We start from the raw sequence: 27524 nt of genomic DNA, 5'->3' as shown, positions 1-27524 counted from the left end.
TCCACTGTGCCGCACCCGCCTTCCTTTCAGGGTCAGAAACAGGGTCCTGAGGTGCCTTTGTTTTCGCTTTGCTTTGAATGTTCTAACAGACTTCCACCCTGTTCCCGTTCATTAATGAGTGAAGCAGCCTTGGGAACGACACGTCAGTCTTAGCCTTAGATGTCCTGTCCCTAGATAATGTCCGTGAGGAAGTCCTGTCTGTGGATAATCATGGCGGACTTGCCAAACAGATGCCTGGAGCCGGGAGGGCAACGACTGAGACGACTTCAGCTCTTGAGGATGAAGCCTGCTGTCGTGTTCTTCTTGCAGTGGGGCCGTTTCCTGTGACCTGGTCCCAGCTGCTCACCGGCGGCCAAACTGCTCCTCCTCTTCCCCATCAATCTTGTAATTGGGCGCCTCTTCCTGCTGATCCAGCCACACGAACCCCTGCCTCCCTTTCCTCCCAGCCAAGCCTCCTGCCTCCCAGAGGCTCCTTTTGAGCCTCTGTCTCTCACAGAGGTGGCTGAGGTAAGCCTTGTGCCTAATTTTATAAGAAGATGGCAGGTCCTGCTTCCATGTGTAGAAAGAAAGGTCGGTGGAGAGAATCTTCTAGAAGGCTTGCTGGTCCCATTAACCTTGATAGCTTCTCCCTAAGTCCTGTGCCCTGGGCCATGATGCTCATGCCCCTCATCTTTCCTCTTGATATATTCTGAGGACTGGGTGTGAGTCCAGAAGGTACTACTCTCCAGTTTTCGTTGGTGGTGTTTGATCCAGCTGTCCCTTCTTTCTTCCTGTAATCCCTCATAAAACTAGTTTTGAAGCTACTGGGAGGTGATTTCTTTCTGAGAAAGGAGAAAGAAAATGAAAAATAGAGGTTCTTCCCACTGAGTATTCACTCTCAGTAGAGACGACCCTGCCGTGTGTAACTGCTACAAGCCCCGGGCGAATGTCAGACTTTTTCTCATCTTGGCTCCACATTCAGGAATTGAAGGAAACTGTGGGATTCCTGCTCAGGAGAAACACCTACCTCCTCTCAGAGTGGGAACAATCTTTATGGGCGTCTCACAGCATTAACAAGATGGCGCAGCTTTTAGCCAGCCTCGTCTCTTCTCACTTGGAAGGTCACGGCTCTCCTCAGCAGGCAGGACCCCATCTGGCAAATGGTAAAGCTCTGCAGGTGTTGGTAACTGAGGTGTTCTCTGCCTCCCACTCCCTCCTCCCTCTTGGCATAACCAGCAGGCACCGTAGAACCTTCTGCTTCCGTTTCCTTAAACTTCCAGTAGAGCTGATCGCTTTTGAGACAGTATATCTGGTGATACAAAGTAAAGGATGAAGGAAAAACCCACAGAAATGCCCTCTGGTTCAGACCCGCTCACACTCCATCTGCTTTGCTGGGGGCTCTTGAGATTTGTCATTCTTTTTCTTCTATGGAACAGGCAGATTAGGGGATTTATGGAATCTTGACTATACTTTACGCCCCACTGGGCACTTAACACCATTCTGGAGAAGAAAGCCCAATTCGGTTTCAATTTTAATTTGCTTCTAGATCAAAAGTTGTGTTTTCTTTTCTATTCTGGATCCAAATGTAGAATTTTAGAAATTGTTAGCAAGTCACCGACACGCTCAGAGAAGACAGTCGTTAATTGCTGGGTCTCCACGGTCTGGGAAATGGAACGCCCTCATCCGTGAATGACGTGCTCCTCTCTGCCCGTAGTGCCTGTCCCTTGACATGTGAGCCCGGCCTGTATTTGCAGCGGTTCCTGAAAGCCACCATCATCTGTCCCGTTACCTGCTCGGAGTTCTGCAGCGGCTGCAGTCGCATTCACGCGCCCCGGATCCCACCCAGGCCGACCGGCCTCGTGATGTCCTTGATGCCACCGGCCAACTGCAAAAACTCCAGGAGCTCTTGGAAACACGTATCCTTCCCACGGAGCAGGGGCCCTCCAGGTAAGGCCCCGCACCAGGCTTCCCGCATCACCCATAATTATCCTGCGTCTCTCTCTCAGCTGTTGCCGTTCAGCTCATTCCTTCCACCTCTGTTCTTAAGGGAGTTTCCCCATCCTGAGCCCAGAAGAAGGGAGGAAGCCCGTGGCTCATGGCCTGCGCCGAGAGTTGACTTACCTCTGCTGGCTCTTTCTGGGCGTCACTAGCCTGGCTGAGACTTTTTTACTGCACTTTATAGCTTGGAACTGACCAGAGAGCAGGCCACCAGCTGGGTTGTGTCAGTGATGTTATCCATGCTTCACAACCCCGTCGTCAGCCAGCCAGTCAAGGTACGTGAAAACGGGGCGCCCCAGCATGGGGGGTGGGGAGGGACCCACTCGCGCCGCGGGCTGCTCACTTGGGAAGATGACACCCTTGGGTGTCCATTCAAAGTGCCTAATGGTTCTGACAATTTGACCCCCCAAAAAAAGAAAACAGCAGAAATAGGCAGAATGAAATTTCAGTGTGTGAAGTCACAGAAAAAACTGGTGAGAACTGTAGAAGCAGACTAGTAGAAGCAGAGCGGAAAAGGATTGCCAAGAGAGGACAAGTGAAAAAAAATCAACCATAAACCACTTAGAAAAAACACCAGGAAACTTAGCTTTTTAAAACTTTTTTAAAAGATTTTATTTATTTATGAGAGAACACGAGCAGGGCGAGCTGCAGAGGGAGAGGGAGAAGCAGACTACTCGGGGAGCAGGGAGCCCCATGTGGGGCTCGATCACAGGACCCTGGGATCATGGCCCGAGCCCAAAGCAGATGCTCAACTGACCGACACACCCAGGTGCCCCAATTTTTAAAAACTTTTAAGAAAAATGCCAGGTCCACAGATATGTGTGGGGAATGGTCTAACGAATTTTACCCTTGTGTAAGCTTCAACAGTTAGTTACTTCATTACCAGAAAAAAGCCAGTCTTGTTCCATCTGTTTAAAATAAATAAAAAGCCTCACTTCCTATCATTTTCTCCCTAGATATCTTAGTGTATATGTTTCAAAAAGATAATCACTCTTCTCTCTTTTTTTTAATTAAGATTTTATTTATTTGAGAGACTGAGATCACAAGTAGGCAGAGAGACAGGCAGAGAGAGGAGGAAGCAGGCCCCTCTCTGAGCAGAGAGCCCCATGCGGGGCTTGATCTCAGGACCCTGAGGTCATGAACTGAGCTGAAGGCAGAGGCTTTAACCGACTGAGCCACCCAGGTGCCCCAGATAATCACTCTTAACAACATAAATATAAAAACCATTCACACTAATGTGTTAATATTTACACATTATAGAATGTACCTTATCCTTTGAAAATGTTAAAATGGTATGTTTTTTGTTATATGTATTTTATCACTTTTATTTTTTTTAAAGATTTTATTTATTTATTTGAGAGACAGAGATCACAAGTAGGCAGAGAGGCAGGCAGAGAGAGAGGGAAACAGGTTCCCTGCCGAGCAGAGAGCCCCATGCAGGGCTCTATCCCAGGACCCTGCGATCATGACCAGAGCAGAAGGCTGAGGCTTTAACTCACTGAGCCACCCAGGTGCCCCATCCCTTTTATTTTAGGGTCAGTGTTCCATTTCTCCTAGTTGTTTTGTAAATGTCTATTTTATGGTTACTTTGTTCAAATCAAGATTCAGATAAGGTCCATGTGTTGCCCATAGTTGGTCTGGGTCAGAGAACTTGGTTTACTAAGTGCAGGCACCTGCTCTCTTCACGCCACTCTCCATTCTTGGTATTTCTCACAGGGCATTTGCTGGGAAACAAACAAACCCGAATTTTGCCAGTAGAGTTTTCAGCATGCCGGGTGACGGGATTGCTTCTGCTTTAAGAACCCTGGAGGGTGGGCCCATGCTCCCACAGGCAAACCTGGGGAGCTCGTGAAACTCCAGACTCAGGCCTCACTCCGGACCAATAAAATAGTAATCTCTGGAGATGGATTCCAAGGCCCAACGGGTTTAAAATTTCCCTGGTGATTCTGGTGTACGGTCCCATTTGAGACCCACCCATTCCGGGGAGAGCACGGAGTAGGTAGATCTTAATGGAAAACTGCTGGAGAATGGGCACCAGGCTGCCTTAGTCAGTGGAGCATGTGGCCCCATCTCATGGTTCTGAGTTTTTTTTTTTTCAAATCTTAACAAACAAAAAACTCCTGGGGGAGACCAAAAATAACAAGATCTCCCATCAGGAGATTCAGCTGAATGAAACACAAAGGGTTTCGGGAAATGAAAAAGGTCACTTACCAAATACTCAAATTCTAGTAGTCGAGTTGAAGGAGATGTCACTAATGAAACTCAGATTAATGACCAGGAAAATCAAATGAACCAAAATAATGCAAAATATGAAATCCATATATCAAAATACTGAAAGAGAAGAGACTCGGGAGATCCAGGGTCCTGGGCATACGGGTCTCCGGAGCGGTGATAATTAAACCATCCACTGTGGCAAAGAAATACTGAATTTCTGTTGAGAGGCCTCAGCTGGTTTCAGGCACAGTCAGTTTTAAAAGACATGCTGAAATGGAGGATAGTTCTGCAATGGGGCTTATGATCCCCCCCCGCCGCCTGCCTCTGCCTACTTGTGATCTCTTTCTCTCAGGTAAATGAATAGAATCTTTTAAAAAAATTAATAAAAAATTGTTGATGGAAGAGTGTTCTTGATCCTTAAATTAAAGAATACATTTTTAGTATGGATAGGATATGACACAAGGCACGTATTGAGACTTTCCTTAAGTGTGATAATGGTAGGAGAACGTCCTGGTTTTTAGGTGACCCCTGCTTGCATACGGGCGCTCCTCCCTTGCGCTGTTGCGGTGTGCGTGAATTCTGGTTACGTGGCCTCACTAAAGAACACCGGTGTCCCAGCAACACCGGTCAAATACCATTTACCGCGGTCTCTCACCTGTGCGTGGTTGCATGCAGTTCTAACCGCGTGCTTCGAGCTCTGCCATCCACGCATCACTACTTCAGGAACACCTGTGCACAGTTATACACAGTGTATAGCTGTGTTACCTCCTTATCTCTCAGCTGTAAACCCCTCTGACATTTTACCAAAAAAAAATAATAATAATTGAAAGAGGCAGTTGGCCAACAAAGATGTAAATGCAGCAGGGCCGCCCACCTGGCTCAGTCACTGGAACCTGTGCCTCTTGATCTCGAGGTCAGGAGTTTGATCCCCATGCAGGGTGTTGAGAGCCCTTAAATAAAATGTTAGTACGTAAATACAAAGTGGCAAAAACCTAATACATGGTAATGCCAGAGATCATGGGCACTCGCTCTGGGTTGAAGAAAATCTGGTGATACAGTGTACAAGCCTTCATGTTCTACATCCCTTTAGTAAGCAAGCTTCACTTCTAAGGACCTATCCTGTGAAAATGCAGAGTACTTTATTAAAAAAAAAAATCGGCAACAATGTAAATACCCCAAAATAGGACACTGCTTAATTTATGAGACAGCCATATCCATTTATGGGATGCCAAGCAACCATTAAAAATGTTAAGGGATGGCTTGAGGTGCCTGGGTGGCTCAGTGGGTTAGGCCTCTGCCTTCAGCTCAGGTCATGATCCCGGGGTCCTGGGATCAAGCCCCGAGTCCGGCTCTCTGCTTGGAGGGGAGCCTGGTTCCCCTTCTCTCTGTCTCTGCCTGCCTCTCTGCCTGCTTGTGATCTCTGTCTGTCAAATAAATAAAATCATTAAAAGAAAAAATGTTAAGGGATGCTTAGGGTGGCTCAGTCAGTTAAGCCTCTGCCTTCGGGTGAGGTCATGATCCCAGGAACCTGGGATCCAGCCCCATATCGGGCTCCCTGCTCAGTAGGAAGCCTACTTCTCCCTCTCCCACTCGCCCTCATTGTGTTCCCTCTCTCTCTGTCTCTCTCTCTGTCAAATAAATAAGTAAAATCATGTTTTAAAATGTTAAGGAAAATGTAGTGATGTGGAAAGCTAGTCTACAAATACATTAAGACAATTGATTAAAGGGTATATTCCAAATGTTAATGTTTTCTTAAAATCTTTAGTTCTTTTTCCCCAAATTTTTATAATAAATGTATGTTACTTCAGTTTTTAAAAAGTTGAAGTGGAGTATTGGGGAAAAATATAAAAAGAGGAAGAAAAGAGATGGAAGCCACCGTATCAGATTAGCTATTGGTCTCGCTACAGTGTTGAATTTGGTTGGACCCAGGACCAAGTGGGCTTGCTTTCTCCCCCAGGTGGAATCCAAGGACCATCCACCAGGGGGCGACCTTAGGTCCCCAAAGTAGACACACCCAGAATGGCCACCTCTGAAAGAGGGTGTACGCAGCGGGCTGGAAATAGCACCCTTGTCCTTTATTCTCCTGAGGACTGGAGCACTTTCTTCCCCTCGATGGAAATTAAAGGACTGGGGGAAACTTGCTGCACATGGAACCGATACTTAAGGTCTTACTCAGTTCCAAGATTCCGGGATTTCTTTAGCAAAATGGACACTTAATCCTTGAAACTTTTAAAAGCGTAGCTTCTCCAAGCCTGCTCATCGGAGGTCTTCCAAAGACGGTGCTCTTAAGTAACTTCCACAGATCATCACAAATCATCCAGTGGCTGAAGCTTTCCAACCCAGGCAGCTTGAGGACCACAGGCAAAAATATAAATCTTAACATTATATTAATCGGGTTCCTATAATGATGCAAAAATAATCATGAAACTCCCTAATTCTCAGTTTTCCATGATAGTAAAGGGTCAAATAGTGGAAGTGCATTAATCATACCTTTAGCTTTCTGTAACGGGATGACCTTGGGTCCTTTGATCTCTGCTCCTGACTCCGCCCTGGGATCTTCCTGTAGGCGATCTTCCTCGGGTCGTTCCTCTCTCCCTGATGCTGAACCGGATGCTGTGGCTTTCCAAAGAGAACAAACAAGGAGGATCTTGGCTCTTTTGGGTAATTCAAGTAGTTCTAACTACTAACATCGGATTTTGTCACGGCCCCACATTTATCCACGCAGGGATCTTGTCTCTGGTTAGCGGGGCTGCTCCTTCTCCGCTGCCCCAGGCAAACCTTGCATCAGTAACACGTTCTTCCCAAGACCCTCTGCTGCCCTCTCGGTGCTTCACCTCTCGTCCGTGTCCTCCATCTCCTCCAGAGTCTTTCCCTCCTGAGCCCCAGAGGCCATTTCCGACCACTCACTGTCTGAATCTGGATGCGTGCACCTGTCTCAAATCAAACCAGTCCCGGTCAGGGTGGCCTGCCCTGCAAACCCACTTCTTTACTGTATTTTCTCATTTTTTTTAAAGAAAGATTTATTTATTTATTTATTTATTTGAGAGAGAGAGTGGTGGGGGGTGAGCAGATGGTGATCAAGAGCAAATCCGGTGCAGACTCTGCAGAGCCGGACATGGGGATCGATCTCATGACCCTGAGGTCACATCTGACTATGAGTCAGATGCTTAACCCCCTGCACCACCCAGTCGCCCCTCTACTTTCTCATTACAATTAAGAACAACCCCAACCCTATAAAAAAATGTAGTTGAAGCTTTCCATTTGAAGATCCTAAGTTCTCACATTCATTCGCCAAGGCTGCAGGAAACTGCCCTCTAAATAACAGACTAGCGCTGCGCCTGTCACGCCCATGAACCTCACCAACACAGCGGTAATCAAGAAAGTTAATACTCTAATCCTGGGAAATAGCACACCCATATATAAATATACACAGAAGTGTGTGTGTGTGTGTGTGTGTGTAGATATTTTTTTAATGAAGAGTGCATGGGTGGGACGTCTGGGTGGCTCAGTCAGTTAAGCCGCTGCCTTCGGCTCAGGTCATGATCCCAGGGTCCTTGGATCAAGTCCCGCTTCGGGCTCCTTGCTCGGCAGGGAGCTTGCTTCTCTCTCCGCCTCTACCTGCCACTCTGCCTGCTAGTGTGCATGCTCTCTCTCTCTGACAAATAAAATCTTTAAAAAAAAAAAAAGTGCATGGGAATGATAAACTCAAATTCAGGATTAGATTAGCTCTCTGAAAGGGATACCTTCACAGATGAACACGAGCAGACCCTAGAAGTGGCGATCACTTTATTTATTTTAGGGAGAGACAGAGCATGAGCGGTGGGGAGAGGGAGAGAGAGAATCTTAGGCAGGCTCCACGCCCAGCGGTGAGCCCGATGCAGGGCTCCATCTCACAACCCTGAGAATACGACCTGAGAGATCAAGAGTCGGATGCTTCACCGACGCAGCCACCCAGGCGCCCCTAAATAAATCTTTACACCCAACATTGGGTTCAAACTCATGACCCCAAGATCAAGTCATGTGCTCCATTGACTTAGCCAGTGGGGCGCCCAGTGCAATCACTTCTTTCTTAAGCTGAGTTGGAGAGACACTGCTGTGGGGTAGGCAACCCATTCCTTCCAAGATCTTTAAAAATCAATCCAATTTCAAACTGTTTTCCTAGCTCTCCTTTCATTTATCCATGGTCTTGAATTGCTGGATTGATCTTCCCTCTTTCTAAAAGGTTTTTTTTTTTTTTTTTTTTTTTTGTCTTTGTCCATCTGAAGAATTTTATCTGACTCATCCTTCAAAACAAGTGTCAAGTTTCAGTCTATGACACCTTCTCTGACGTCCTCAGGAGATTTATTTTCTTTTCGGTGATTCCCCAAGCACTAGGCACATACAGGCTGGCGAGTTTTATGTCCCGTTACTCCTTCTGTCTTTTTCTTGGTTTGTGTGTCTCTGGCTGTGTCTCCCAGCGAGCAGCATTGACATCTGCTGGGATTTTCAGAAATGCACAGTTGCAGACCTCACCCTGGAATCTGCATTTGAGCAAAATTCCCGGGTGATCCCTTTGCACATTGAAATGCGAGAAACACCACAGGACAGTACTCCCAACCTCTGGGTCACTCCTAGAACTGTTCGTGTCTAGTCCAAGATAAATGCAGAAATTGAGAGCAAACGTTGAGGAAGTCTTACGGCAGTTGGACCAATTTTAGACATACTGTATCTAATTTTCAAAATGGGTTTGGATTTTACGTGCTCCTATTGTACTTCGTTTTTCTAGAAAATCAATTTCTGTTGTATTTTATAACCGCCTCAGTCCCTGGGGTGCCTGGGTGGTGCAGTCATTAGAGCGCCCCACTCTTGGTTTTGGCTCAGGTCATGTGTGACCTCAGGATCTGGGGATCCATCCCCCCTTCAATGGGCTCCACAATCTGGGCAGAGCCTGGTTAAGATTCTCTCTCTCTCCCTCTCTCCTCCCTCCCCCCGACTCTCCCCTACATGTGCTCACATGCTCTCTCTCCCTTTCTCAAATAAATAAGTAAATCTTAAAAAAAAAATAGTGACACCTGGGTGGCTTAGTCGGTTGGGTGGCTGCCTTCGTGATCCCGGCATCCTGGGATCGAGTCCGACATCGGGCTCCTTGCTCGGCAGGGAGCCTGCTTCTCCCTCTGCCTCTGCTGCCTCTCTGTCTGCCTGTGCTCGCTCGCTCTGGCTCTCTCTCGCGCGCGCACTCTCTCTCTCTCTCTGACAAATAAGTAATCTTTAAAAAAAATAAAAACACATAAACTTAAAAAAAATAGTATCAGTCTCCAGTGGGTTGGAATTTTTGCGGGGGGGGGTGGTGGAATTTTTAAGTCCTTCATGGTAGTTGGAGAATTGCCACAAAAGTGGGTTTATTCTTTGTTTTTGGTTTGGTTTGGTTTTTTTTTTTTCCAGCATTTAATAAGCGGTATGCACAGTGGAGTTTCAGCAACTGTTGGTGAATAACTGCTTAATGAAATATAACTATTTTTGGCCTACATTTGCATTTATGACAGCAAAATGTCCACCGTTACCTGGTTCAAGAGATAAAAACAACCCCATCTATGTAGCTCCAGCTTTCAACAGTCCGGTTCAACGCCCAGAAAGAACCTTGAAAGAGAAGAAGCTTTTTAAGCTGGCAGGAGATATTTTGGGTATGGAGGGCAAACAGTAATGGGTCGATCCTGCAGCACATTTCCCAGCAAAGGGGGAGTGGGAAGAAAGTGAAAATACAGGACAGCGAAAAGCTATCTTAACATGCTAAGGGTACCTGTGTGGCTCAGTCATTAAGCATCTGTCTTCAGCTTAGATCATGATCCCAGGGTCCTGGGGTCGAGCCCCGTATCCGGCTCCCTGCTCAGCGGGGAGCCTGCTTCTCCCTCTCCCACTCCCCCTGCTTGTGTTCCTGCTCTGGGTGTGTGTCTCTCTGTCAAATGAATAAAATCTTTTTAAAAATTTTTTTAAAATTTTTTAAAAATTTGCCCACCTTGGGAAAAACATGGAGCCCAAGGTGGTGCAGTAAATGGGAAGACGCTTGAACTCAGGAGTCATGGTAGGTTGGTGTGTGCTTGGATCAGTCCCTTCCTCGGCACACGGAACGTAATAACACGGCCTGCTCTCTGCGCTTCCCAGGCTGCAGGGAAAACGGATATGCCTTCAAAAGTGGTAATCCGCCCAGTGCCAGGGAACTGCATCAGCACATACAGCGTTGAGGTTATTGGATTTCCCGGAACAAAGAAGGCCAGTTCTGTGTTTATTGGCCTTCCCTTTCCGGTAAACACAGTCTGAACACAGAGAGAGAGATTGGGGCCGGGGTGCATTTAGTTATAAGAATTAAAATACAACAATTTTCCTGTGGTATATTATGTACCTTATTTCAAGTAAAATTTCTGATTAGCGGCAGAATAATTCTGGGAAGGCATATATCGGTGTTTGTAGGTCCCCCTATGTGGCAAATACATTGGTTCATCTGTTTACAGATGTTAGGTTGAACCATAGGGAATTGCCAAGTCTTAGGAACCATGGAGAAGGTGTAGAAAATTTCTAAGCTAACCGCTCAACTGATTGTTTCCTCCTCTTGTATCCTAGTTCAAATCCTCTTCCTTACCTTGTTGATGACCACAGTCTACTCAGCACAGAACTCGAATAGGTTTTACCTCCATCAAGCGATCCGGAGGAGCTTTTCCCATCGTCTCTCAGAGATCAGACTTCCGAAGCATTTCTACCTGTGGGCCGATCGCAGCCTCCTTCCTAACCTGTACGAGGATTACAGAGGTACGGACCCAGTCCCGGGCGCCAGCTCCTTGGACGCTTCTTGGTCGATATTTTCCACCAGTTACCAACACGCCGTCGTTACTTTAGATCTTGAGTGAGCTGTATTCTGGAAGTTGTTGAGTTCATTTATCCTCAGGATCGGTGGCTTCCTTGTGGGATTTAGAACATCTCTTAGGTTCCTGGGGAAAGAAACCTAAAAGACATGCTCATCTCAGTAAAGGTGTTTTGAGTTCATTTCGGAGGGTTTTTACACAGATTGCAACTCCTATGCATTGCATGTTGATTCCTTTTTTTTTTTAAATGTATTTATTTAATTATTTATAGTGCATGTGTACCGGCGGGGGGAGGGGCAGAGGGAGAACGACAGAGTCCATCTCTTACAGACTCCACGCTGAGCGCATCACAGGGCTCAGCGGAGGGGCTTGATCTCATGACCCCGAGATCACAACGTGAGCCGAAATCAAAAGCCCGGCTGAGTCCCTTGGGTGCCCTGTGTGTTGATTCTTTCTAGTTCATGTTTGGATGGTGACGGCTGTAGGTTCAGCATACACTGTATGGGCGGTCTGGAGCTTTGTGCTGAATAAAATACTGAGCACATAGAAAGTGAATCGAGCCCTGGGTGGCCTCGGCTGATGCCAGCGCGACAGACGTAGTCCCCCTTCAGTCTGGGGCTCAGCGGTATAGTGTCTGAGAGGACAGACTCGGAAGCCAGACTCTGGCTGGGTTCAGATCCTGGCACTCGACCTATTAGCAGTGTGTTCTTGGGTAAATGACAACGTGTTGTGCCTCAGTTTCCCCATCTATATCATGAGGATAATCTTAGGACTTGCCCTGGAAGATTGATTAAAAACCCAGTAGATCTTTGACCAATGTCTGACCCATAGTATACACTGGATAAGTTTTTTCTAAAACAGTTTTAAATTTTATTCATTTGAGAGAGAGCGGGAGCACAAGTAGAGGGGAGAGGCAGAAGAAGAGGGAGAAGCAAACTCCCTGCTGAGCAGTGAATCCGAAGCGGGGCTCGATCCCAGGACCCTGGGATCATGACCTGAGCTGAAGGCAAACGCTTCATCTACTGAACCACCCAGGTGCCCCTATTTATTTTTTTTTTAAAGATTTATTTATTTATTTATTTATTTTAAAGCATGTGAGTATGTCTGCACGACAAATACCTTGACTGTGCTACCATGTGTATACATTCTTTTTTTAAAAAAGTTTTTATTTATTTGACAGAGATCACAAATAGGCAGAGAGAGAGAGTGGGGGAAGCAGGTTCCCTGTGGAGCAGAGAGCCCGATGCGGGGCTCAATCCCAGGACCCTGGGACCATGACCTGAGCCGAAGGCAGAGGCTTAACCCACTGAGCCACCAGGCGCCCCATGTATACATTCTTAATCTTAAAAGACACTGCCAGTCTTCTCCTTATTGTACCAACTAACGTTCCCATGAGCAATGTCTGAGTCTGTCCACATCTCCAACAGCCCAGTGCAAACTGGTGGGTTCAGACAATACCCAAGGGCTCTGGAATAGATGAGAGGCTTTGTAAGCGCCCTCGTGAGAAAATGCAAGTCATAACTAGAGGAAGGTGCCATTTTCCACCTCCCATTTGGGCCAACCTTCCCTCTGCCCTGCGCTTCTTCATTCTGTCCTCCCCGTGCTATGGTTTTGAACATAAATCTGTATTCTTCCCCTGTTCAGAACGTCCCGTAGTTTCTATCGTACTTCAAATGGCAGACCCTTTCCAGAGCTTACAGGGGACTTCCCAGAGCTGCCCCTGGCTACATCCGGGCCCTCCACTCCTACCCGGGACCCTCCTCCGCTCCCCGTCAGTCGTGAAGGCTTCGGTGCCTTCCCACGTGAGCACGTTCTCACCTCAGGGGCCTGGGGTCGTGCTGATGCCCGGAGAGATCTCCGCCCTGTGGCCTGTCTCACAAGCCACTCCTCAGAGAAACTGCCTCTAATCCTTCCTTACCCGTGAATAGCACCGTTCCCTCCCCACCACTCTCTGTGCCTCATCCTACCTAATTTTTGTTCTTCGCGCTCTCAGGCCCTGGATAACGTTTGGGTACTGCCTGTCTCTCTCGCTTCTCAAATGTGCACTCCCTGAGGACGAGGACGCTCTTTCATCCACTCTGCTCCTGGCACCTAGAGCCGGCGTGGTGTGAGCTCAGTACGGGCTGACCGAGGGGCGCCTGGGTGCCTCCGTTGGTTAAGCCTCTGCCTTCTGCTCAGGTCATGATCCTGGGGTCCTGGGATTGAGCCCCGCATGGGGGGGGGGGGTCTCTGCTCAGCAGGGAGCCTGCATCGCCCCCCTTCTCTCTCTCTCTGCCTCTCTGCCTACTTGTGATCTCTGTCTGTCAAATAAATAAATAAAATCTTTTTTATAAAGTGTATTCAGGTCTTTTGCCCATTTTTTTAAAAATATTTTATTTATTTATTTGACAGGCAGAGATCACAAGTAGGCAGAGAGGCAGGCAGTGAGAGAGGAGGAAACAGGTTCCCTGCTGAGCAGAGAGCCCGATGTGGGGCTCGATCCCAGGACCCTGAGATCATGACCTGAGCCGAAGGCAGAGGATTGAACCACTGAGCCACCCAGGCGCCCCTCTTTTGCCCATTTTTAATCCGTTATTTTTCTGGTATTTAGTTGCATGGGATCCTAGGTATTTTGGATATTGACCCCTTATTGGATGCATGGTTTACAAATACTTTCTCCTGTTGAATAGTTTGACTTTTTACTTGTTGGTCTCCGGCACTGTGCAGAAAGTTTTTTGTTGTATTCTCCCTTGTTTAATTTTGGTTTCTGATGTTTTCTCCAAAGAACTGCCAAGACCAATGCCAGGGAGCTTTGCCCCTATTTTCTTCCAGGAGTTTTACAGTTCCAGGTCTTACAGTTGAGTTGGGAATCCATCTGGAACTGATTGTTGTATGTGGCATAAGGAAAGGGTCCAGTTTGGTTCTCTTGCATTCAAGTATCCAGTTTTTCCAGCCTCATTGGTTAAAGAGACCGTCTTGCCCCGCTGTGTATACTTGGCACCCTTTCCATAGAGGAGTTGGCCGTAAATGTGTGAGTTGATTTTGGCCTCCCCGTTTAGTTCCATCATCCTGTGTGTCTGTTTTTATGCCAATAGCACACAGTTTTGATTACGATCGCTTCCGTAGTGCGGTTTGACATTAGGACATGGGATGCCTCCAGCTTTTTCTTTTTCAAGATCATTCTGTCTCTTTGGCGTGTTTGGTGGGGTTCATACAAATGTTAGGATTATTCTTCTATTTCTGTGAAAAAAATGCCTGAATTTTGATGGGTATTGCACTGAATTTGTAGATCACTTTGGGTGATATGGACATTTTAACAATATTCTTTTAACGTATAAACAGGGAATATCTTTCTAGTTATTTATGTCTTTATTTCTTTCATCAGTGTCTTCCGGTTTTCATTGTACAGACGTCTCACCCTCTCAGTTAAATCTATTCCCAGATATTTTCTTCTTTTTGATACTTTTGTAAATGAGATTATTCTCTTTCTTTTTCTGGTAATTCATTGTCCATGTAACAAAATGCACCTGATTTTTGTGTACTGATTTTGTTTCCTGCAACTTTACTAAACTCATTTATTGGTTGTCACGGATTTGTCTTTGTCTTTGTTTTTGTGGCATCTACAGGGTTTTCTATATATAAGATCATGTTATCTGTACCCGGGATCATGACCCAAGCCAAAGGCAGACGCCTAATGACTGAGCCACCCAGGCGCTCCTTTGTGCATCTTTGGAAATCATCATGTGATTTAATCCTTCATTCTGCTAATGTGGTATATCACATCTACTGAATTGTGTATGTTGAGTCATCCTTGCAACTCAGGAGATAAACCCCACTCGGTTGCAGTGTGTGATCTTTTTAAATGTACTTTTGAACTTCATATGTTTGCATTTTGTTGAGGATTTTTGCATTTGTGTTCATCAGGGTTACTGGCCTGTGATTTTCCTTTCTTGTAGGCTGTGGTATGAGGGTAATGTTGGCCTCATAAAATGAATTTTGAACAATTTCTTCCATTTTAATTTTTTTTAAAGATTTTATTTATTTATTTGACAGAGATCACAAGTAGAGAGGCAGGCAGGGAGGGAGGCGGAAGCAGGCTCCCCACAGAGCAGAGAGCCCGCTGTGCGGCTCCATCCCAGGACCCTGAGATCATGACCTGAGCTGCAGGCAGAGGCTTAACCCACTGAGCCACCCAGGCGCCCCTCCATTTTAATTTTTTGAAAGAATTTGAGTATTGATGTTAATTCTTCTTTAACTGTTTGGTAGAATTCACCGCTGAAGCCATCTGGTCTTGGTCTTGTCTTTGTTGGGAGATTTTTTATTCCAGTCTCCTTCTTTGTTAATAGTCTGCTCAGATTTTCTATTTTGCCTTTATTTAGCCTTAATAAGCTGTGTGTTTCTAGGAATTGATCCATTCTAAGCTGTCCAGTTTGTTGGCATACAGTTGTTCGCAGTAGTCTCTTACAATCCTTTGTTTTTGTGATACCAGTGTTAATGTCTACTCTTTAGTAATTTTATTTGAATCCTCTTTTTCTTGGTTTAGCCTAAAGGTTTATCAGTTTTGTTTCTTTCAAAATATTTTTATTTTTGTATGTTCTATTTAACTTGTCTTTATTTCATTTATTTCTATTCTAATCTTTATTATTTACTTCCCTCTCCTAACTTTGGGCTTAGTTTGTTCTTTTTTTACTAGTTTCTTGAAGACCAAAGTTAGCTTGTTTAGTTGAGAGCTTTCTTTTTTTCATAAAATAGGTGTTTATTATTATAAAATGCCCTCTTTAGAACTGCTTTTGCTGCATCCCATAAGTTTGGTATGACGTTTTTATGTGCATTTTTGTTTGTCTCAAGGTACTTTTTAATTTCCTAACTTGACCCATTGGCTGTTCAAAAGTGTGGTGTTGAATTTCCATGTGTTTGTGAATTTTCCAATTTGCATCCTGTTACTGATTTCTGATTTCATACATTGTGGTCAGAAAAAGATACTTGATATATATGCTTTCAGTCTCCTTAAATTTGTGAAGACTTGCTTTGTGGCCCAATGTAGGATCTATCCTGGAGAATGTTCCAGGTGTACTTGTGAAGAATGTATATTCTGGTTGAGTGGAATGTTCTACATATATCTTTTAGGTCCATCTGGCTCATAGTATTAACTTACTGATTTTCTGTCTAGACAGTCTATCCATTGTTGACAGTGGGGTATTGAAATCACCTACTGTTACTGTATTGCTGTTTATTTCCTCTATCAGGTAACATTTACTTTACTTATTTTGGTGTTCCAAGGTTGGGTGCATATATATTTACAATTTTTTTGTCCTCTTTATGAAGTGAGCCCTGTATCACTTTATCACAAGTGACCTTCCCTGTCTGTTGTGACTGAGTTTCACTGAAATTCTGTATTTTTGTTTTATTTTGTATAGATTTTATTTATTTATGTGTCAGAGAGAGGGAGTACAAACAGGGGGAGAGGCATGCAGAGGGAGAGGGAGAAGCAGGCTCCCTGCTGAGCAAGGAGCCCAACATGGAGCTTGATCCCAGGGATTGTGACTGAGCTGAAGGCAGCCACTTAACCGACTGAGCCACCCAGGCACCCCTGAAATTCTGTTTTTTCTGTTTTAAGTTAGAGCTACTTCTATTCTCTTTTGGTTGCCATTTATTTGCATGGGATTTTTTTTTTCCAAACCTTCAGTTTCAGCCTACGTGTGTACTTAAAACTAAAGTGAGTCTCTCATAGGCAGTATATTATTGGATCTTGTATTTTTACCATACAGCCACACTTTTGATTGAAGAATTTAATCTTTTGACATTTAATTATTGATAAGAACTTACTATTGGCACTTATTGTTTTCTGATTGGTTTTTTTTTTTTCAGTTCATTTGTTCCTCTTTTATTCTTTTGGTATCTTTGTGATTTATATTTTTGTAGTGGTATGCTTTAATTCCCTTCCTTTCATTGTTTTGCATTTATTACAGATTTTGCTTTAGTGTTATCATAAGGCTTATGTAAAATATTTTAGAACAGTCTGTTTTAAGCTGAAAACAACTTAACTTTAATCACATAAAAAGCTCTACATTTGGAGGTGCCTGGCTGGCTCAGTCAGTAGAGCCTGCAACTCTTGATCTCAGGGTTGTGAGTTCAAGCCCCACACTGGGTGTAGAGATTATTTAAAACAACAACAACAACAACAACAAGATTGTTCTGCCTGTACATTAAAACAAAAACAACAACAACAAAAACCTCTGTGCTTTTACTTCTGCTTTCCTTGTGCTTTATGTAATTGATGCCCCACTGCCTTTCTTCCTGTGCTGTCATTCACTGACGTATTATTATAGTGGTATTTTTAACACTATTGTCTTTAACTTTTATACTAAAGATAAAAGTGATTTACACACCACTACAGTAGTACCAAGCTCTGAATTGGAGTATATATTTACCTTTACCTGTGAGTTTTATACTTTCATGTTGTCACACAGCCTCCTTTCCTTTCAGCTAAAGGAATTCCCTCTAACATCCCTCGTAAGACCTGGTGGTGATAAATCCCTAATCTTTTGTTTGTCTGGGGCTGATTTTAGCTCCCTTCACTTCTGAAGGACGGTTTTGTTGGGTATAGTGGTTTGAGTTGGCAAGTTTTGTTTTGTTTTGTTTCTTTCAAGTACTTTGAATATGTCATTCTATTCCCTCTGGCCTGCAAGATCTCTGCTGAGAAATTTGATAGCCTATGGGTGTGTGTGTGTGTGTGTGTGTGTAAAGTTATTTTTTTTTCTTTCTGTTTTCAGAATTTTCTGTCTTTGACTTTTAACAGTTTGATACACAATAAAGTATCTCAGAGTAATCTTCTTTGGGTTGATCTGACTTGGGGTCCTTTGTGCTTCATGTACCAGATGTTTCTATTTTTACCAAAATTTCAACTATTGTTTCTTTAAATAAGTTTTCTGCCTCTTTGTCTCTCCTCCTCCTCTGAGATTCCCATGATATGTATATCTGTCCTTTTGACAGTGTCCAGAAGTGACAGACGCTTTGTTCACTCTTTGTCGTTCATTTTTCTTTTTGTTCCTTGAACTGACTAACTTCAAATGACCTCTGTCTCAAGTTCACGGATTATTTCTTCTGTGTGATCAAGTCTACTGTTGAAGCTTTGTATTGAATTTTTCAGTTCTACCATGGAATTATTCATCTCCAAAATTTCTCTTTAGTTCTCTTTTATGGTTTCTATTTGTTAACATTACCATTTTGTCCCTGCATTGTTTCCCTGACTTCATCTATTTGTGTTCTCGTGCTTTTCACTGAGTTCCTTTAAGAAGATTATTTTGATTTCTGAGGCAGTTTGCGGACCTCTGTATCTTTGGAGTCATTTAGTGGAACTTGAGGAGTTTCCTTTGATGGTGCCATGTTTGTCTGATCCTGACGCTGGGATCTGTGTAGTCTTGGGTTGGTGTTCATGCATTTGAAGGAGAAAACGCCTTTTCTGGTCTTTACAGATCAATTTTGGCAATTAAAAACCTTCTCCTGACAGTTCCCCAGGCTGATGAGTTACCTCCAGAATCTAAGTTGATCAGGGATGGCGTTAGGTCATGTGGCTGTGGTTACATCCACAGTGGGGTCCACAGTTTGTAGGCCTGTTACCAGAGGCTCGGATAGGTGTGGATCTGGTCTACTCTCTGGGTGGACAGGACTGACTGCAGAACCCTGTTCAATGGGGCTGGCACTGGGACAAGGGTTGGAGTAGAACAGGTCTGTTACCAGATGCAAGGATGAGTGTGGTTCCCCCAGATTTCTGGGAGGGCTCCTGCTGGGTCGCTGGGTGGGTCCCTGGGCAGGCAGGATGGGCCATGGACTGTGGCTGAGAGGGACAGGCTGTTCAGGATCCATAGCCAGGACCAGTATCTACAGACCTGGCTCTGGAGGGATGGAAGAGTGTGTCCCCCACCAGGATTGCTCCCTGACCATGGCTGGAATGGCCTGGAGGCAAGGTAGAAGTTTCAGGATCTGAAGTCAGACCAGGTTGGTAGGCTTATCTCCAGTCGCATTCATAGGTGTGTCTCCCAGCCGGTCTCTGGACTAGCAGGACTGCTCATGGACTGTAGCCAAGAGGGGCTGGAGTCCAGCTAAAGGCCATTGCAGGATCTACAGACAGACCGAGTTTGGTGAGCTTGCCTCCAGGGACTTTTGGACTGCGGCTGAGAGAGACTGGCACTCAGAACTAAGGTCTAAAGGCCTGTTATCTGAGACACAGGCAGAAGTGACTCCTGGGTCCCTTGGTGCATGGTACTGTAGCCAAGTCCACAGAGGCAGAACTGTTTCTGGGTCTGTTATCAGGACCATAGGTGGTGAGTCTGCCATCTGGGCATGGATGTGCCTTCTCAGAATGGACTTTGTCAGTGTTAGACTCCACTGGGGTTTCACAGTTCCCTACCTTTGGATCCCAAGGCTCCCGCGAAGGCACCTTCATCTGTGGATTACTGTCGCTGAGAGGAGATACAAGCAGGCCACCTCCTATTTCACTGTCCCGCTGATGCCTTTCAGTTGATTCTCCGAATTCATCTAGATCACCTATGTGTCCTTTACAAATGATGACCATTTCACTTCATTATTTTTATGCTTATTTCATTTTCTTGCCTGGTTGCATTAACTAGAAATTCCAAATATGTTTTTTTAAAATAGTGGTGAAAGTGTGCATTTTCTGTTACTAACTTAATAAGGCAGTTGTGAAAATGGTTTCTTGTACTCTTTTTGTTAGGATTTATTCCTGATGGGAACTCCTTTCTTCTAGGCAATGTTCTGCTTCGTCAGATTCACATTCCTAGCGCCGTACTCCTTCCAACTGGTGTCTCCCCGAGAACAGGCGAAGCCATCTCCCCAAGATCAGGAGGATACAGAGAACTATGGAGTAAACTGGGGCCCCCGATACAAACGTCACAAAATCAGACAGCATTTGGCATTATCAGAATCAAGAGATAGCGGGTGGCTATCCTGTCCAAGGGGAATTTGCCACTTTCTCAGGAGGAGGGTATGTTGTGAGACTTGGAAGAAGCTCCTGTACTGCCATCAGGTGAGGAAGCCTGAGCCCTGGACAGGAGAACCAGGACGCGTCCCTTCTTAGGACAGTCACAGCTGCCATAATGGTGCTCAGTTGTCTGTGACACTTGTAGACACTTCTTTTTTATTTTTTTTTTCAGAGAAATCTTTTTTTCCCCCCAAATTTTATTTATTTATTTATTTATTTATTTATTTATTTATTTGTCAGAGAGACTGTGCAAGCACAAGCAATGGGAGAGGCAGACAGAGAGAGAGAGAAAGGAGCCCAGCGTGGGACTCAATCCCAGGACCCTGGGATCATGACCTGAGCCAAAGGCAGACGTTTAACTGACTGAGCCACCCAGGTGTCCCCCTTGTGGACACTTCTTAGACTTTTAAGGAAACGTACCTTTTAGTTTAAAAATTCTTTGTTCAAACTCAAACTACAGATATGTTTTGGTTTGGCAATTTGCCCAAACTCATTTTTTTTTTCTTATGTGGGAAAACACCTTCCAATCTCAATTCTGGTATCCCTAGTTTAGGCAAACTATAATCTTCAGATTTAAGAGGAAGCATTGCCTTTCATGAGCCATAATCAATGCAAATATTCACAGTCAATTTTCCAGATACTTAAGAGTGTTTTTTTTATCTTTTTTTTTCCAATTTATTTATTTTCAGAAAAACATTATTCATTATTTTTTCACCACACCCAGTGCTCCATGCAAGCCGTGCCCTCTATAATACCCACCACCTGGTACCCCAACCTCCCACCCCCCCGCCACTTCAAACCCCTCAGACTGTTTTTCAGAGTCCATAGTCTCTCATGGTTTTTGTATGTGTATGTGATAAGAATTTTTATCATTATATATGAAAAGGCTTAAATTACCTCTTCATTTAAGTGTACAGCAAGAATTTACTCAAAAACATGGAAAATCTGCTTCTCCCTCACTCAGCATCTCCCCCTGTTTGTGCTTTCTTGCACTCTCAAATAAGTAAAATCTTAAAAAATAAAGAGAAGCATTTAACATTTAGAAGTTGTAGAGTTATAGCGGTAGCTGACATAAAATAATTCTACCCTAGGTGTTAAACACCAAATGCGTTCTCTTGAACATTTAAACCTGATGTGGATGCTCTTATGAAAACTTTCATCTTTATAGACTTCTCAACTTCTGTCTTTGTGAACTAATACTAGTGAAAGTTTGGGGGTTAGTAATAGTACTCCGTAGGCAAACGATATTTGGGAATGTAGCTTTGCAACTGGCATGTGATATTGGAAACGCCAGGCCATTTTTCTCCTTCGCGGGACTGAATGGAGAAAGAAGCTGACCCTGTCGTTCTGTTTTCCCAGAGTTCCACAGCATCTTGAACAGAGCCACTGGCTTGAGCATTGCACCAAAAGCCTCTTTGTGGAATTTGTGGTCTTCAGTGCTAACGTGAACCTGTTCTGTGTAGTGACCCTGATTTTGGAGTCCAACAATGCAGGTACAGAGATCTCTTCTGTCCTGACCTGGGTATCTCAGGAGAAAGATCAGTTTCTTTATTTAGTACCATTAAAAGACAGTATTTTAGTTAAAGTTATTATCCATAATTTTAAAAGTCAAGTATTCAAGGCAAAAATGAGCAGTCCTTTCTTCCTCTTCCCCTCATCCCTCTTTCCCAGAGAAGGCTACTGCCTGCTTTTTTTTAACTGGCTCTTTGGAAAAAAAAAAAAGTTTTTTAAAGATTTCATTTATTTGACAGAGAGAGAGACAGCGAGAGAGGGAACACAAACAGGGGGAGTGGGAAAGGGAGAAGTAGGCTTCCTGCTGAGCAGGGAGCCGGATGCGGGACTTGATCCCAGGACCCTGGGATCATGATCTGAGGCAAAGGCAGGTGCCCAACTGACTGAGCCACCCAGGCACCCTGGTTCTTTGAAATTTAACAACTACCGTGTTTATTACTTATTTCATGCATTTTCAGTTTTAGGTACTATTTCTTCCTATGATTATAAGCATTTAACTTTCTTATACACAACACACACGCATACACACACTTTTCTCTTTCCATGTTCTCCAAATATCTCCATTATTTATGGTAACAATTTATGGTTAGTTTAATATTTATTTCCATTATTGTAATTATCTAAATGATTTCTTAAAGATGAACCATGTAATGTATTATAATTTCTTTTCTTCTACAACATTTTCCTTAGAGTTTATAATTATTTCTTTTTCTTTTTTCCATTTGGTTGGTTTTGCATGAATCTATGATTGATTCACCTCCAAACTCCTCCTAGAAAAATCTCTTTCTGTTCAAAAAGTATCAAGCAACCTATTATTTTGATGCCCTCCATCCTTTTGGTGCAGTTCAGATTGGTTATTCTCCGGGTCTGCTGTGCAACGCTCATCCTGGATTCTCCCTACAGTATCATTCTGGGGATGATCTTGACCTCTCCCCTCTGTTGGATCTTCTTTCTCCTGGATCCCATGTTTTCCTCTCTGCGTTTACTTTCTCATTTTGCTGGAGCATATCCTTTGGGAAATTACTGCAAGGGTACAGAAGAAGCAAATTTTTTGAAGACTTCCAGGTCCAAAACTGTTCCTACTCTGCCATCACACATGATTGCTCATTATTCTGGATATAGTTGTTTTTACAGAATTTTGAAAAGTATAGCTCCATTGCCTTCTGTCTTCTTGTGTTGTTCTTAAGAAGTACGATGATGGGGACATCTGGGTGGCTCAGTGGATTAAAGGTCTGCCTTTGGCTCAGGTCACAATCTTGGGGTCCTGGAATCGAGCCCTGATGGGGAGCCGCCTTCTCCTTTTTCCTCTACCTGCCACTCTACTTGTGCTCTTTCTCTATTTTTCAAATAAATAATTTTTTTAAAAAAGTGTGATGATGCCCCCAACTCCCAAAAGTCTTTCAAATTTTCTCTCTCTACCCAGTGAGTCTTTTAACCTGGAAATGTGTCCTTAGGTTCTGAGAAATTTTCTCACAGATTTCTATCAAATTCTTGTTTTCTTTGTTCCCTTTTACTAGTATTCCTGGCATTTGACATTGGGATGCCTAGACTGATCCTTTTATTTTTCTTGTTTTTGCTTTTCCATGTTTTTCTTCTAGTTTCTGGGAGATAAATGTAACAAGTGGTTTGGAAGTTGAAGTATTCATCTTGATAATTTAATTTTCAAGATTTGTGTTTGTCCTCAATATTTTTTTCATCGTATCCTGTTCTTTTATGGACATGGTATCCTCTCAACTCTCTGAGGAGTTACAGGCTTTTTTTTTTCCCTGCTCTTTCACTTTCTATAATGCTTCTGAACTTCTTTATTTGTTTTGGTCTCCAGTTGTCAGTGTTGAGGTTCAATATGTGGCTGTTTTATCATATTGAAGACAGAGATAGTAAAAAGCAAATAAATGCTAGTTAGAAGCTCTCTGTTCATAGAAAGAGCTTGTCGGCTGTTCCTAATGTCTTTCTAGCAGTTTCACATACAGGACCCTCCAAACCCCTGCTTTGAGGATGTCAGCCTTGTGGACTTCTCTGAGACTATTGAGAAAAGGGACTGGGAGGCATTGCCATGCAGCATAAAAACTTTCTCTTAGAGGTGCCTGGGTGGCTCAGTTGGTTAAGTGTCTGACTCTTGTCGATTTTAGCTCAGGTCGTAATCTCAGGGTCAGAGATAGATCCCCAAGTTGGCCTTTGCACCGAGCTTGGAGCCTGCTTAGGATTCTCTCTCTCCCTCTGCCCCTCCTCTGTTCATGAGCACACTTTGTCTCTCTCTTCACTCTCAAAATAAAAGTAAAAACTTTCTCTTAATTCTTTCCCAATAGACCACTACTTGCAAATAGACCTGTTGCCCCTGATTTGGGACTCTCTCTAGTTCAACAATAGAAAATAAACCTTTAGTTTTAGTGTGGTGGAAGGCACGATGAGTAGCAAATACCTAGTTGTGAATGGAGAGGGAGGAAGTCGGGGATCTAACTGCTTACATTCAGACTTGGGATGAATTCCATTTCCAGTTTCATCTGACCTTACCTTCAGGAGTGTCTAATGCCAGCAATTTTCCAGCCTTTCTGGGCTTGCTCCTGGATTTTCTACACGGCTGACTTTGCCTTTCCCTTTCTTGTATCTGTTGTCGGTGTCATTCTTCTGTTTACTGGCTTCCAAGAGTTCGTTGCTGTCATCTATGCTCCTTTTCCTTCAACTTTTAATCCTGTCACTATCATTATAGTGTCATTTTATGAGATTAGAGGGACGCTCTAACAGTGTCCCCTACCTCTACATACCTCTAACAGGAAGTCTGTCCAGATCAAACTTACTCTTTATTCTGTTCCCAGAATTTGCCCACTAGTATCCTTCCATTTACCACCAAGGTGTCACTTTTTTTAAAAGATTTTATTTGTTTATTGGACAGAGAGAGAAATCACAAGTTCACAGAGAGGCAGGCAGGCAGAGAGGAGGAAGCAGGTTCCCCACTGAGCGGAGAGCCCAATGCGGGGCTCAATCCCAGGACCCTGAGATCATGACCTGAGCAGAAGCTTTAACCCACTGAGCCACCCAGGTGCCCCCAGATGTCACTTCTGATCAGGAGTTTTATACTTGGACTTCTACACTTGTTCTAAATGAAGTATGAAGGCTTCCTGTGGGTTTTCATAGGGTTTTTTATTGTTAGGAACTACCAAGGGCCTCCCCCAACACACACACAAACTCCAAATAGGGCTGAAGTAAACATGGGAAAGTCCCAGTCTTACGATCGAACAATATGAAGTAGGAATTCCTTTTATTTTTAAATGTACTTTATACTACAAGGGGTACATCTTAATTCTAGTATTTTGGGGCTTTATGAAAGTTTATATTCACAAGACCTTTCATGATTTTAGAAACAACCACCTCACTGTCCTTCTAGGTAGAATCTGAGGCTTTTTAGTTTATCCTTCTCTAAAAGTGTGAGTATTCCCAGGATACTGAGTATTCATCAGGTATTAGGGCTTTACCTAAATTTACTTTTAGAAAGTAACTACATTTGAAATGGCTCAAAGCACTATCATACTAATTTCTGAAAATGTATTTTAAATAGCTTTAAATTCCATTCTCCCCACGCTTCACATTGCAGTCATCTGCTCTCTACCAAACCTTATATGGAGAGGGTACAAAGAGTCCGCGCATCTCTGCACCTGTTCTCGCTCGACCAGAGCAACACCTGTTAACAGCTGTGAAGTCACAGACTGTGCCCTCAAGGTGGGATCACGAGTATATCTTCCCTTCTACTGACTGGTGCAAACAGTGCATTTCTCCAGTAGTTATGCATGTGTGATCTGAGTTAATATCCCTGACAGCTCTAGAGGAAATACCAAGTGAAGTGTAGAGATTTGGGAACATTTGGAATAGATAATCTGGTGGGGCACCTGGGTGACTCGGTTAACTGTGTGGCTCTTGGTTTGGGCTGAGGTCATGATCTCAGGGTTGGGAGATTGTGCCTCACGTCAGGCTCCAGGCTCAGCAGATTCTGCTTGGGATCATCTCCCTCTCCCTCTGCCCCCCCCCAAATAAAATCTAAAGAAAAAAAAAAAAAAAGATAATCCAGCAATAGTTGCACTGATTTTAAAGAGGTTGAAAGGAAGAGGGCGTAAGTTTTGAAGATTCCTGACTCTAGGTGTTCTTTGTTGTTCTCAGGTGCATTCTCCCCCTCACTGAGGCTGGACGCTTCCCTTCAGGCATCAAAGAAGGACTTTGCCTGGTCTCTCATCTTGCAAGTCATCTATTACCTACTAGTCTGTTACTAAGCCTTTGTACAGGTGAGAAATTCTCAAGGTTTCCAATGCTATCAGGAGAGCTCCACAATGAGTTATTACAAGAATTGACGTTGGTCCCTTCCAGAGCCTGAATTCAGCTAAAGGCTGACTGGCTTTCCATGAAGTAGCTCTTTAAATTTTCAAGAGTGAAGGAATTAACTCTGTAAAAAGAATATTATTTTGGGGGTGCCTGGTTGGCTCAATGGGTTAAGCCTCTGCCTTTGGCTCAGGTCATGATCTCAGGGTCCTGGGATCGAGCACCACATGGGGCTTTCTGCTCAGCCGGGAGAGCCTGCTTCCTCCTTCCTCTCTCTCTCTCTCTGCCTACTTGCGATCTCTGTCAAATAAATAAAATCTTTAAAAAAAGAATATTATTTTTTGTACATTGTATTATCCCTCTATAAGCTAACAGCAAGAATTGAAAATCTGATGAACAGAGCAAGTACTCAAAAGTACAAGTAGTGGCACCAAACCGGAATCCATCTTAAGACAACACATCTTACTTTCAGGCTTGATAACTAATTTGAAAACCATTTTAAATTTAAGCAACAGGAATGAAATCGTGTATCCAATGCAGGTTAGAGAAAGCCGGCTTTTCTATAAGCAGCAGCTCTGAGTGACTACAGAGCAGCACCAAGACCATAACCCATCGGGTCCAAGTTGGATCTGACAAAGGCCCAGCTTAGTGTCTTGCCAGGGTTGAAATGCTTCATTAGGGAAAGACCTGGCTAATCCTCAAGGCAAGCAATAGTGACTGTGTGTCTCCTTTTAGGGTCATCGGCTGAAACAACAGAGGTGGAGGTTCTTCTCTAGGAAAAGAAACATTCTGGACGTGAGCATAATCCTCATTAGCTTTGTCCTCCTGGGTCTGGACAGGAAGCGTACTGCTCTGCATAAGAAAAACACGGCGCAATACCGCTATGAGCGGGACAGGTAAGACAGAGCCTGAGGAGCACAGGCTCTTCCCGTTCAATGTCTAAAGTTTCCCGACTGCACCTAAACTTCTTTCAGACTCCCCTTCCTCTTCCGCTGCTCAATCAGACCTATGTTTGTATAATACCAGAGTTAAATACAGAACTCAGACCAATGTCCACAGCTGAGAAAACAATAACCATATACGGCTCATCACATTGAAACGCTCTCTGCCTTCCTAAAACTTAGGTATGTGTTTGTCAAAGGTGATGCATTTAAATTCCACATTGCAAGGACCTAGAATTAGTCACATTTTGCACCCTGGCCAAAGAATAAAGCCTGAGGAATGACAAATGATTACCCTTTAAATAAAACAACCCAGTGTTTTGTTGTTTTTGTTTTTAAACCAAAGGGGGTTGTTTTCTGGGTAGAGATGTCCATTAGCTTATCCATACCGAAGAGACGTTCTGGTGCCCCTTTGGACACCTTCTGTGGTCTTTCCTATGGGGAAGAACATCTATTTCCCAGACCACATATTGCCACATGGTACTTTACTTTTTTAGTGGCCAACAGTGTGGACTGCTGATCTGTGTAATGAGAAAATATCCCAGGTCATCCTCAGAGGACCATTTTTGCAGGGACAGAGTTTGTATGGTGCTGACAGTTGAGGTCCATCTTGCCGCATGGCACTAGGTCTTAGACACTAAAAACAGTTGTGACCAAGAGCCAACATGCTCCATCTATGGGAGTCTTTCCAAGTAACCTAGTTGCTGCGAGAGATTATAAATAAGTTTCTCACACAACACTCCTCCCTTCCAGTTTATTGAT

At 44.0% G+C, this 27524-nt stretch overlaps 1 protein-coding gene across 1 annotated transcript in view; it reads left to right on the top strand.

Annotated features, from left to right (window-relative positions):
• Positions 1-27524, top strand: part of PKD1L3 (polycystin 1 like 3, transient receptor potential channel interacting) — a 69504-nt gene that overhangs the window by 38337 nt on the left and 3643 nt on the right. Inside the window, 15 exon segments of the mRNA XM_044260055.1 lie at positions 175-361; positions 363-507; positions 962-1142; positions 1734-1926; positions 2031-2137; positions 2140-2252; positions 3778-3917; positions 6758-6852; positions 9714-9851; positions 10786-10971; positions 19771-19935; positions 19980-20049; positions 21364-21497; positions 25666-25787; positions 26557-26717. Coding sequence (XP_044115990.1) covers positions 175-361; positions 363-507; positions 962-1142; positions 1734-1926; positions 2031-2137; positions 2140-2252; positions 3778-3917; positions 6758-6852; positions 9714-9851; positions 10786-10971; positions 19771-19935; positions 19980-20049; positions 21364-21497; positions 25666-25787; positions 26557-26717 — 2137 coding nt within the window.

The sequence above is a fragment of the Neovison vison genome, chromosome 7 (genome assembly GCF_020171115.1).
Source record: "Neovison vison isolate M4711 chromosome 7, ASM_NN_V1, whole genome shotgun sequence".
NCBI lineage: Eukaryota > Metazoa > Chordata > Mammalia > Carnivora > Mustelidae > Neogale > Neogale vison.
This window is presented reverse-complemented; position numbering and strand designations above follow the sequence as displayed.